At 45.0% G+C, this 13,225-nt stretch overlaps 1 protein-coding gene across 1 annotated transcript in view; it reads left to right on the top strand.

Moving 5' to 3' along the window:
• The first annotated feature begins 9,285 nt into the window (after positions 1-9,285).
• The window catches only part of LOC147882825 (nucleobase-ascorbate transporter 12-like), a 74,240-nt gene continuing 70,300 nt past the window's right edge, over positions 9,286-13,225 (top strand). The window contains exons 1-5 of the mRNA XM_087400514.1: positions 9,286-10,197; positions 10,342-10,487; positions 11,623-11,720; positions 11,877-12,047; positions 12,586-12,686. Coding sequence (XP_087256640.1) covers positions 9,866-10,197; positions 10,342-10,487; positions 11,623-11,720; positions 11,877-12,047; positions 12,586-12,686 — 848 coding nt within the window. The 5' untranslated portion in view covers positions 9,286-9,865. The remainder of the gene's footprint in view (positions 10,198-10,341; positions 10,488-11,622; positions 11,721-11,876; positions 12,048-12,585; positions 12,687-13,225) is intronic.

The raw sequence follows: 13,225 nt of genomic DNA, 5'->3' as shown, positions 1-13,225 counted from the left end.
GCACACATCATAACTTTTGATGCATACTCCAGATGGAAATACTTCCAAAAGACAAATTGAATTCTATCCAGAGATCTGCAACTTCTCAGTTCACACCAAAATCCAATTCTGCACCATGAAAAGATATTTATTCCCAAAAATGACTGTTCTATCAAAAACCATAGCAACTTTTTAATGACCTGTCAATCAAGAATATCAATCATTTTCTCATGGGCTTCAAACACATCAACTTTTGGGCATTCTCACCCTCATGTGCATTAGTAGCTCAAGTGCATTCACCCTTCACCAAGAAGGCATAAAATTACCAAACCAAAATGCATCCGCTATCTCTACATAATCACTGCCAAAATAGCATAATCACTGGCATGTGTCATTGCCATTGCAAACTGATGTACCTGGTGGAAAAGCTCTTGGGATGCTAAATCTCTTGATGCCAGCTCGAGAAGGGATCGTGCCCCTGAAATATGCATGCACGCGAAAGCGAGAAGCAGGGATATGTGAACACAATGCTTTACCTTGAATGCCAAGCTCCAGGCTCCTTGATCTTCTCTACTTTCTCTTGGATCGAGAATAAGAGATATGATACCAATTGATGGGAGGAGAAAGAGAACCGAGAGCAAAGGAGAGAGAGTGGATAACCGATAATGTAGTATGTGGTGGGTGCTAACTCACCCTGGTCGGTATGAAGTTCTTATTAGAAAGAATAAGATATATGTATACAAGGGTTTGAACCTAAGCCATTGGCCTTTACCCCCAACAAACTTTGGGTGTGTACAATGAACAAAATTATACTTCAAAATGTGCGTACCTATATTTTTCGCCAACATTGATGTGCTAACTTGTCTCTTATGCAATCAAGGATCGATCAACTCACACAGGAGCTCAACATTAAAAAATAGAAGGTCATTACACTCCAGATGGTGGGATAGACCTTAGAAGAGAAAGCGAGCAATGACTGTGCACTACCTTAACCCTTAGAGAGTAGCTCACAAGCTTGGAAGGTGACCTAGTTATAGAAAAGGCATGCACAGATGGGCTAGAATCAAAGTGTGCAAAGGTGGAAGAGAGCTTAGAGTAATTTAATATACCAATGCTACTCATCAAAATAGATTGAAGCCTTGCACATGGACCTCCATGCAATTTGAGAAATACAACTAGCTCTACCACGAACTAGAGGCGGCCAAGTACCAGCCCTATGAGGAGCCTGAGATAGAGAGCCAGCTGGAGGAGGAGTACAATCATGTCTAGCAAGCCTTTGTCCAAGCCTTTGTCCAACCTTAGCACACGTGACCGAGAACCATGCACGGTGGAAGAGACCCTCCACTTTCACATCAATATTCTTAAAATAGCCTCTACCCAATATCACTTAGATCTTACTAACCCACTTCTACATAGTTATGTCCTAGACATTATTTGCCGCCATTCCAAGCATGCACACCCAATTTTGGCAATGGCCTTCTTTAGCGATGAACTACAATTCGTCGAGGACATCGACATTAGACACCTTTCTCTTCATCCTCTTATCGTTGATTTTAGGAGTTGGTGTCGATGCATCTAGGAGTCCTTAGTGTTTCTCGCTAAAGTAGAGATACTAGAGTTGACTAAACCCAACACCCTCCCATCATGGACTTGCCAATGTCACTCAATATCACCCCTCAACTATCCTTATATTATACAAAGCTATAGAGTTTTGATCTCAAGGTTGTGGATATTATGGAAGTGCAGGCCCTAACCACCTTCATTGAGAAAACTTTTTGATCGGGGTAGGCTGCCCAATAATAAAGAACCCCAAGGCAAATATGCAGATCACAATCCCTAAGATGTGCTTGTCAACAACACAAATGCAGGAGTCTAGCCACCTTGGAGGATACCTTTTTGAAGTAGCAAAAGCACTAGCACATGCATATATCAGACACATATGCCCCTACGCTGAATATGAAAATGGAGCCTCTTCCGAAAGCTGCAAGTGCATGACCCAAATGTTCTCGATAATTCCTGACTTCTACTTTTCAAAGGTGGCTATTGCATAGGCCCTTACATATCATATGCAACACTTCATTGATACATATGCTAAAGTATCAAATCCCGTAGTCGTAGCCTCCATACACTTATTATTCTACTTTGCAACATTTTCAAGCACACTCCAACAGTTGAAGATTGGACATCTAAATATATGGCACGAGCTAGTTGGGGGACTGGGGCCCCTCATATTGGCAAATGATACAAATGTATCTTCAAGTCCAAAGTCTACACACCCATCATATCAAGACATTCAAGGACATGCATGGCACACATTTTAGGGAGACACATCACCCATTTTGCTAAGTCTCGCAATGACTGCTTAACCACCATTCAGTTGTACAAGCCACCCAATCTACCACACCGCTCATGTTCTCTTGATCCAAGGATGGATCAATAGCAAGAAGGGGGTCACATTAACCGCCTTGGTTAACCTTGCTTCATTTTGTGCCCTCCCATGTAATCTTGTAAATATTTGCAATGCGCTCATGGATTTTGTTGTGTTGGAGCCGTAGTGACCCAAGAGGATTGTAAATACTAGGAACAATAGAGTAGAGGAGTGGCATAAAGTTCCCTTCAAAAGATGACATGTATAAAAGGCCAAAAGTTTGACTTTGGTTAGTTGTTGTATGCAAGTTTTGAGGAATAAAATCTCTCTTTTTTCCCAAGAGTTGTGTCTTGTGTTCTTCTTGCTTCTTGCCTTTGGTAAATGGCACTAATCCCCCTTCCCCTTCTCTTTTGCCTCTTGCTTCCCATCCCCTCTCCCTCTCCCTCTCTCTTCTCACACCCTTCTCCCCCTTCTTCTCATGTGGATTCACACTTGCAACAACTTTCGGAGCTATTTGAGTTACACCTATGGATCGTTCATGCTTGCATAGCTCCCACAATATTTAGATTGAATTAGGAGGCTCCAAGCTCTTATGCCCAATCTTTAGCAACCATAAATCCCAAGTACATATTTGCTCATCTAACAAAACTTAATAAGTAACCTTCACCATTTTACAATATCCTTGTTTAAAATTATATTAAAGAGTAAGGAAAGTGAGCATTCTAACACACTAAGAACATTACTTCAATATATAAAAACCCACAATACAAGCGATATATATTCATCTACCCATCAAGCTTATTGTTTCAACCATTAAACTAGTCCCTATCTTAACAGGCTGGCTAGACACCTAATAGATAGGGCTAGCAAGCTGCAAGCTTGCTATTCCACTGCTAGGCTAGTTTCAACCACCACTAAGTTGGGTGGCCACGTAGATTGTTGTTTCAACTGGCATGTTGGATAGTTAGTGCTAACAAGCTTATTGTTTTGACCACTACCTATGCTAGTTCCCAAACTAGCTCGATGTTAGAACTAACATATTGTAATGGATTGATGCTTGGCCTAAACTAGCTCACTGGTTGAATGGCTAGCAAGCTAGCTTGCTATTTCAACCATTGGACTTGTGGCTTGTAAAATAGCATTCCTCTCTCTCTCTCTCTCTCTCTCTGATCCTCCATACACATGAAAAGAAACCAGCAATGGCCTGCAATTGGCTTAGGAATGCCAGGTTCCTCATCATACAACACATCCTCTCAGCCACAATGACTTATGTAGATACAATATGGAACTTTTCTAAATCTAACTGGCTGGAAATCAAAAGATTGTTGTGCTCTTTTTTGTGGGCTGAATATAGGAACAAGAAAAAGATGCAACAATTTCCATGGGATCTCCTCAAAGTCTCTAAATCCTAAGGGGGACTCAGTTTACTGGATGTAAGGCTATGTAACAAGTCCCTTATTTGTTGTAAATGGTTGCCATGTCTCTTTCATGGTCGCTCCCCTTGGGTGGAAATTATTGAGGCTTTCATAGAGAAAGGCAAGAGCAAAGGGGTACGGCGGGCTTGGGCTAGTCTCTCATGGTACAACCATCTTGTCTTTGGCTTTCCCCTATGGGTGTTTGGCTTTAATCTTGCATCAGCATTAGTGGCAAAATGAGGGCATCAATTACCTTGCTTGGAAAGGTTAAAAAGGTCCTAAAGGGTGATTCAAGTCTATTCGAGAGTATCTCATGGAGCAAGGTGTTTAGGGATGAACCGTTTGGATTTCATGATGTAGCTAGGGCATGCAATCTTTACAGGAAAGGTATAAGGGTGTGGTTGGACTCTTGGGATCCTAATCGGTTGATTGGTTGTTTGTTGAGGAAATAGGGAATCGAATGGTCAGCTGCGAAAAAAGATTTTTCAGCCTTCCCCCTCCCTCATCTAGCCCCCCTCTCTCCCCCCTCCCCTCGAGCCTCCCCCCTCCCCTCAGCCAGCCCCTCCCCCCCCCCTTCACCCACCTCCTCTCCCCCTCTCCCCCACCCCTTTTCCTCCCTATCTCGCCCTTAGCCCTGCCCCCTTCCCCCGCCTCTCAGCCCCCTACCCAACCGCTCGCTCGCTATAATAGCCCCCTCCTATGCCTCCTACCCCCCCTTCTCTGCCCTCTCCCCCCTTGGGCCTCCCCCTCCCCCTCATGCTCCTCTTCCCTCTCTCTTCTACCCCCTACCCCCTCCTTTCTACTTCCTATCCTCTCCCTCTCTCACCCTGCTCCTGCCCCCCACCCCCTCACACTCCTCTTCCCTTGCCTCACCCTCTTATCTCTTCCTAAGCACTCTTCTCCCCTCACATAGCAGTAGAGGTTGTCGCAGACAGATCTTCATTGTGATCAAATCAGCCATTTTTGCCGCGATTGACGAATGGCTTCCCATAATCAACCCTTGACTAGTTCCATCGGCCGCGAGACAAGTAATTTTATCTAAAGACGAGTTGCAGCAGCTCAAAGAAGATGTAGAGCTTGAAATGTCTACTTCTCTCTATGCCTGCATCCTTGGATCCCATCCTTCCAGGCTACGAGCCCAGGTTACAGGCCAGGGACTAGATGCTTGCAGTGTTACCTGGAGACCTCACATCCCATCTCATTGACATTTGCTTATTGGGACAAGGTTTCTTCCAGGTGATCTTTGATACTCCAAAGTCTATAGTCATAGTGCTTAAGACTAATCCCCTCATGCTAGGCTTCATGAGGATCTTCCTCTCACGTTTTCATTCGGGTTTCAACCCTGTTGAGGAGGACAACCACATCTATTCCTCTTCATCAAGTTTTTTGGCCTTCCTCAAGTCTACCATCGACTCCTTCCTTCCATTGGAGTTGCTTTGGTCTACCATCCCCCCCTCCCTAGCATGCCCTCTTCAGCAGCAGTAGACGCAATCAAGTCCAATGGGGTGCCTAGAGGCATGGTCCTAGTCTATGACCCTAACATCATGGATGACCATATTATGCTTCAACATTTGGGCGGATCCTTCTTTTTCCAAAGAGTTGAGATCATAGCTAAGTAGGACCAGTGTAGGATATGTAGATTCCTTGGGCACTTTGCTAAGGATAGCCCAAGGATGAAGAAAAGACTCAAGCGCTCTTCTGGTGCGGCTGCTCCTTGTACCACTCCTTTGGCACCATCTTCTTGCCCAGCACCTTCGATGCAGACACAAGCCACCTCTAGCATCTCACTCTACTTCAACAACATGCTCAGGACCTTTAGTAGCAGCGCATCCTAGACCCTCAGTTAGCAGTTCCCCATTGGGTACTGGTGAGGGTTATGGATCCTCCCTCCTCATAGAGGACACCCCCTTGCTCTTGACCCTCCTTAGAATTGAGAGGGTGATGCTACAGATGCCTCCACCCCCTTCCCACCAGTTGCAGATTAGGAGGGGCCTTTTGATGCTTCACTCCTTGCCAAAGATACTCCAGACCCTCCACGGGACCAGACCACTGATGATGCTCACTTTGGTTTTCAAACTCATGACTCCTCTTGAATGCAGACCCCTGCCTCTGTTGCTCCTCATTCCACTTCCATTGATAGAGGCAAAGGGGCTGCCCCTCTGTCACCCTCATCGTCTTCGAGCCTAGGCATTCTTTGTACTCAATGGCTAGGCTTGATTCATATGAACTAATTTTCAGTACTGGAGGCAAATTTGGCAAACATCGAGGAGGAGGAGTTTGCTCCCTCCACCTTTGGGAACACTGTTTTGGGAATGCCTAATGGCGTGGCATCTCCCTTTTCAGGCGTAGGGCTTCTTTCACTAGAGGATTTTCCTCCCCTTGTTAAGAGGGATACTACTTAGGAAAGGTTTGTTTCATCTACCAGGTTGGGTAAGTAATTTCATCCTACTTCCTTGCACCAATGAAGATCGTTAACTAGAACATTTTGAACCTAGGCAACATGCCACCTTGTTGTCATAAGTAGCTCATTCGCAATCAGTTGCATCCAGATGTTATCGGGGGTCCCCATTGATATTCTTTTTCTTTAGAAGCACAAATTTGATGCCAGAGATTGTGCCAAGTAGGCAAACTTCTTTTGGGTCATACCTTTTGGACTTTAGTTACAAAATTTTTTCTTCCCTTGGTTGTTGGACACTGAGTGATCATTCCCTCTAGAGCTTAGTGGATTATTCTCTTGATTGGGGGACATAAGTTTGGCTTTTTGAACCTTTACGCCCCCAACAATAGAGGGGATCGTGTCCTTATGTGGAATGATCTGCTCTCTTGATCCCCCATTGCAGGTTCATGGGTCATTGGAGTTGACTTCAACATGGTTGATTGATGATGCCTTTCACACTCAAACTCAGTCTCTCCTATTTTTGTGGTCGAATGAGAGATAACGGATGCCTATACATGCATATATTCATAGATTCTATGTTGATGATTGCAGAGGTGGTTTAGTATGCATTGCCACTGGTGTTTCTACTTCAGACCACTTTTCTCTCATGATTTCAAAGCCTCATTGGAGGGGACACTTTGCTAGCATTAGGATTCCAAATGCCTTTTATGCAGAAGAGGATCTCACAAAGGCATCTTTGCAGACATGGATGTCACATATGCAGGGTGGAGTGCCATATCCCTCACTTATGGTTGTAGCCTTGACTGGTGTTAGTGAATTTTATCATTCGTTCACCAGTACTAGGAGACATGAGATTCTTAGATGGGAGATTGGTATTCCCAGTAGTTGGTAGCCCTATAGAGGGAAGACTAGAAAAGGCCCACATATACTTGGATTCAATTAGGATCAAGGGCTCAATTGCATATATTGCTTGATCAAAGAGCAGAGTATGCCTTTCGGGAATCATTTTGGGCTCGGATGGGTTGTAGAGTTAATAAACACTTCTTCTCTACTCTTGGCCCTAGACATAGTAGAGAGAACGTTCGTAGCTTATTGAATCAGACGAGATTTTCCTGATAGACCCATATGCTGTATTGTGCATAGCTTCAAATTATTATGCCTCCCTTATCACAATAGATCCTTACTCTGATGCTAGAGATATTATTTGCTAGACTATTCCCGTGTTAGTGAAACCAGATATGCAAGTCTCATTGGATGCACCCTTCACCAATGCAAAGTTCAAGACTGCCCTCTTGGCCCCTCACTAGGGCAAGTGCCCAGGTTCAAATGGAATTCTCCCTCATTATTTATTGCTTTTTGCGATATGATTGGAGATCACATTACCTCAGCCCTATAGGGTGTTGGGGACTCGGGTGAGATGCTTGGGAGGACAGGGATGTACACGAGGAACTCACATGATTGGCTAGGTAGCATCAAGCAGCGGCCAAAGGAGCCTTACTAAAATGGGTCGCACCCAAGCCACTACCATCCATTCATGAATCTTTGTGTGAACCGAGCACTGGCACCCAGATGCACGCATTTGAGTCGTGCAAAAAATAGGCCCTTAGTAGAGTCACACCCTATAGCTTAGGCCATGGACCAAGGGCCTTAGCACATGGATGGGGCTAGCATGGGTTTAGGATGGGAATATTTTTGTCATCATTACTCCCATCCTACACCAAGTGATGTAGGATGGATTTAGAATGGGAGTAGCCACTTTTTCTCCCATCCTGGACCATGGCCTCTAGACCCTGGGAGCCAGAATGGGTTCCCCTTTTTTAGGGATTCAAAAACATGGAAGGATGACATGTGTCCTTGTCCCCACAAGGTCCCCACCTCTTAAACACATGAAATGATGCCATGTGTCCTCTTCCTCCTAAACCCATCCCTAGTTCTTTTTTTGTTAGCACATGGTGGGATGGGAACAGGATAGAAATATGCATGGGACCACTTGGGACCACCTTTTCCCATTCCCATCCTATTTCTTCCCATGTGCTAAGCCCCTAAGACATATGAACTTTTAGTGCAAATATTTCAAATACCTCATGGCCTCTTTAATTTCATATTTGTTAATTTTTTTGAATTTATAAGTCAAAAAATTACAAACCCATAATTTTTTATTAAAATTTGCAAGGTTAAGTCTTAAATCACTTCACATTAAACCTAGGTTTTTAGTGATATTAAACCTAGGTTTTTTGTGAACAATCCATTTGGCCACCTTGTGAGGGAGGTAGTGGGAGGGTGGTCTCACGGCCATTTACCATTTAGGCCACACATGAGAGCAGGACCATTAATGCCAAGGCTAGAGGGAGACAAGGTAGAGAGTGTTGGAGGCCCTTGATTAGCTAGGCACTTTGCTCGGTGGATCCAGATTCGGGTGGCAGAAGGGGGTTGGGTTCACACCACCTCACGGCCATCATCTAAAAGGTAGTGTGAAGGGTTGCCATCCTAGTCGGTGCAATAGAAGGGTCGGGCTGGAACACTAACACAAAAAGAGTTGTGTTAGGTCCATGAAGGCTGCCCACTCCATGGCCAAATGCTCCAACCGCTACATAATTGGTCCATTCCATCGACTACAACCACCACTGACACTCACTGGTGACATCTCCCAAGGTTCACTTCATTGGAACCAAATTAGTGCTAGCAGATAAGCCCATTTGGGCTTCATGGAAACGGACCCTTGCATGATGCATGGTGGTGCTTCACACGAAAGGTGGCGTTGAGCTTTCTGTGGAAGTTGCCAACAGTCGACTTCCAAAGTTCACTCTTGCAATCAACTTTCGCTACTTGCTGTTGCTGTACATGTGATTTCGAGAGCAAACAATCAGGGCGCAGCTGGAGCTGGAGCTGTAGGCTGATCGGGAGTGGTCGGCGAGTAGAAGCTCTCAGTAGCATGCACAGCTTACCAACTTTGCTTCCCGGCCGCAGCGTGCTTGAGCTGGTGAAACAGTGATGCGAAACGATTGCACAAGGCAGCCTGCCGGAGGAGGAGGCGGAGGAAGGCGAGATCCCCAGTGCAAGGGATTGCATTGATTGGTGGGAGCTGGAGGAGCAAAAGAGGTCGGCCATCAAAGCTGGAGCGGGCCGATATTGCAGCGTGCTTGAGCGGGTGACACGGTGATGCGAAACGGTTGCAGAAGGCAGCCTGGGGGAGGAGGAAGGCGAAATCATCAGTGCGAGGGATTCCATTGCTGCTGGAGGAGCAAAAAAGGTCGGCCATCAAAGCTGGAGCAGGTTGAAGAGCGATGAGAAAACGATTGCGGAAGGTAGGCTGGGAAGGAGGACGAGAAGGAATCCGGGTACAAAGGGGAGCAATCATCGATGGTTAGTGGCAAAGCTCCCGGCATCTACGAATATTGGATGAAACAGTGACGAGAAACGATCGCACAAGGTAGCCTGGCGGCAACGCAAGAGAATTACGTGGAGGAGGAATGTGGGAGGAATCCCGTGCAAGGATTTTGTGGGAGGAGCAGCAGTAGCGCAATCTTCCTCGCAGCGACAGCAATCCGCACCTTGTCTAATCGTCTTCCCGTTCGCGAATCGCAGCAGAAATCGATTCGAGCTTGCATATCAATTCTGTGGACGGAGATCCTCTCGCCAGGAATTAGCTCTGCATGACATCGAATCGTTGCTAAAGAACGGTCGGGACGCCTGCTGTGAGCCAGAATGGCAGCTTCATCGTCGGCTTCGAGCCGGAATCCACAAGTGCTTGGATCCTGGGCGCGGAGGACGGGCTTCAGGAGGAACCAATCCGGCGAGAGCGAGGGTGCGGGTGCTGATCCGAGCGACAGAGAAACGGCCAGAGCTGCGGAGCTTGCAAAAAGATCGCCATTTACCGAAGCTTCAGAGGTCGCCAGCAGCAATGCGCCAAGACAGAATTCCAGAGCTCGAGCTGCTAGTGTCGTCGACGATCATCAGAAAGTTTCACAGAATCATGCAGCTCCGGCAGCTAGTGCTGCTTCCACTTCTGGTCCAGCTCGTTTTCTTCGTCCTCCCCCTCCCCTTCCCCCTCCTCCTCCTCCTCCTCCACCAGTTCCTCCTCCCCCTCCTCCTCCTCCTCTACCTGCATCCGCCCCAACACCCCCCCCTGGAAGAGCCATCAAACCAGCACGAGCTGCCACTACCGTCCCCGGAATCCGCAGTGGCCTTTGGAGCGCTTTTACCGAGTCCATCAAAAAATACCACGACTCGGAACGTGATCCTATCTTCCAGCCCCAAGGCGCCGATGAGGCGTTGATGGAAAAGAAGTCTCATATGAAGTACGGGATTCGAGACACTGCCGGACTTGGTGAGCAATCGTTCCATTTTCTCAAATTGTACTCCGGGCCCATTTCATCTTCGACGCTTCCTCTCCCTCAGCTTAATCAAAGTCCTATTTGACACCTACATTGTCTAGTGCTTGAGTGTAAAATATTTCTGCTCGTACGGGATTCGCACGACCATAGTTGCAATGCAACCAACGACTTGAAAATTGCATTCGATGTGATGTAGGATTAGCTTACTGCTGGAAATGACTTCAGATCACTGAATCTTTTCACAGCATTGTAGTTGCTGAACCAAAAGGCGCGCTAAAATCGTTACTTGTTTCATAAGAATTTGCAAGCTAGATTGCATCTTCCATTTAATCTTGACATTGCTAAGGCTTGTATCCTTTTTCCGTCCTTGTCTCTTTTGAGCGTCAACGTTTAACCCCTACATTTTAAGGCACATTTTCTCGAGCAAATCAGATAAAGAAATCAATCGAGATAAGAATGAAGAGTGAATTCTTATCGGTGACAAACAAAGGTTCGTTTTCAAGCAAGAGCTCGTCAGGTTATTATCTTAGGTTAGACGCATCAAAGCTCACAATAATGGATTTAGTGGAAACTGTAGCTAGAAAGTCTCACTACGACTTCTCTTTTGCTGCTAACACCCACTCTCCCAAATTCTTCGTTTTAGCGACTTCGTTAGGTCGAAGTTACTCAAGACACTAACGTCTAAGAACTGCTCCGATGTTTGATGTGCGGAAATGAAGACATCTGGAGGGCTTTCTATTTGATGGGGTATCAAATTGAGTATCTATTTTGTGTTGAGGGTTCTCCTTTTTGAAGGGCTATGACATATCGAGTCTTTTATTTGTGTTCATTCCTTGATGCTGCCTTGGCTGCGAAAGGACAAAGAAACATGCATCGCTGAGCCAGAGTGCCTTCATCGCTGCCGTTCAATACTGAATTGCAAGCAAGAACGGATTTATTATTGTGTACGCTATGAACTGTTCTCTTACTCCAATATAGACGTGGTGCTGAAAAAGTTAGACGCGAAGGTCTTTTTTCTTAACGTTTTACTTATGCACATATAAATGCTTGGAATGTATCCATTCTTCTCAATTCTGAGAGCGTTTTTGTCTCATGACACCTACTGTTCTGGTTGCATCTTGCATGCAGTTCCTCTGGTTTTGTGTGGAATTCAGCATTATGTTTCCATGATTGGTTCGCTTGTTCTTATACCACTGGTGATTGTGCCAGCAATGGGAGGGGATGATGTAAGTAAAGTTCATCCAGATAATTCTTTTATAACCCATGTTTCGGAATACTGTTTTGTCAAAACTTACGGGGCACAACATGGTTGAGGCTTGTTCTTATATCTGATCTGAGGGCTCTTTTGTAGCTGATGAAGCTGAATTGTTACTTGTTTCTAGAGGGATACAGCCGCTGTAATATCAAGTGTACTTCTGGTCTCTGGGATTGCGACACTGTTGCATTCTTTCTTTGGTTCAAGGTTGCCTCTTATTCAAGGAGCGTCTTTTGTCTATTTGGCTCCTGCTCTCGCAATCATCAATTCGAAAGATTTTTCAAGTATAGATAGCAATGTAAGCTTCCCATGCTTCCCAAGTTGCTTGTCCAAGAATGGTGAACATTATTTGATTTGCGTTATCATTAATCTTTGTGAAAGGATGAAGGTTCTGTGCTTGTCCTGTTTTGCTGTGCTAGTGTGAAGAAAGGAAATTCTTCTGTATTGAAAGGAAAGGCTTACTTTTGAAGTTGGCATTCTTGCCATGCTAGCTTGTCTATGATTAAAAATGAATAATAAAGTGGGCTTATATGAGGCTGTGGCCTGTGAGGCAAGAGAGAGAATATTGGAGCATATGTTTGAATTGCACATGATGGATTGTTCCTAGGGGTATTGCAGGGGCAGAGGATTTCTTGAGACTTCCGCAGTAGGCATTTTTGTAGAGTGGAGGTTGCCTACATTTAATTAAAGAGGGTTGTGCATGAGTTTGGCATTGATGTTCACATCTTATTGTGTACTTAAGCTGTGTAATGCTCTGCCTGCATGGTTGATTATTCAACCAAGCTGTCTAAGGTTGATAAATTTGACTTCGCATAGTGTGCTCATTTGAAATACAGAGGTTTAAGGCTACCATGAACGAGTTGCAGGGAGCAATCATTGTAGCCTCCATGTTTCAAATGTTTTTGGGCTACTCGGGATTGATGGCGGTCTTCCTAAGGTGTGAGACCTTTCTTTGTCTAAACTTAGCTGTTATTCTCCTTCAATTGTGTGTGCACTATGTATTCTTAGTGGGCATAAATCATGAATGCCTAATTCCTTTCAACCACATGCTATCTTAGTAAAATCGACCAAGTACTATCATCACTTTTTGGTTGGGTTGCTCATACAATTTCGATTGCTTGTCTTTTTTCAGAAACGTTGTTCTCAGAGAACCTACTGTCGTTTCTTGTATGCTCAAATTGCCATTTGAAAATTATTGGCTTTAATCTGTTGCATTGCAAATTCTCCTTTTCAGGAGTGTTCGAGCCTAGAAAGCATCATAAAACTGGACAAATTGTGCATCATAAAACTGGACAAATTGTGCAGTCTCATTCTTTTATTGGTGAACTGCGTGATGTATGGAACTAGTGATCACAAGGATGCCAATTAATAAGTCTCTTATGATTTTAGGTAACAAACTGTGCCAATATTGCATATGTGGATCAAAAGTCATCTTGGGTGGCTGCATTTGCTCAGCGATGCTGTTTGGGTGGGCAT

The sequence above is a fragment of the Dipteris shenzhenensis genome, chromosome 29 (genome assembly GCF_047967505.1).
Source record: "Dipteris shenzhenensis isolate YYH24624 ecotype China chromosome 29, Dip_SZ_1.0, whole genome shotgun sequence".
NCBI classification, from domain to species: domain Eukaryota; kingdom Viridiplantae; phylum Streptophyta; class Polypodiopsida; order Gleicheniales; family Dipteridaceae; genus Dipteris; species Dipteris shenzhenensis.
The sequence above is the reverse complement of the archived record's forward strand: the minus strand, read 5'-3'. Positions and strand labels throughout refer to the sequence as shown.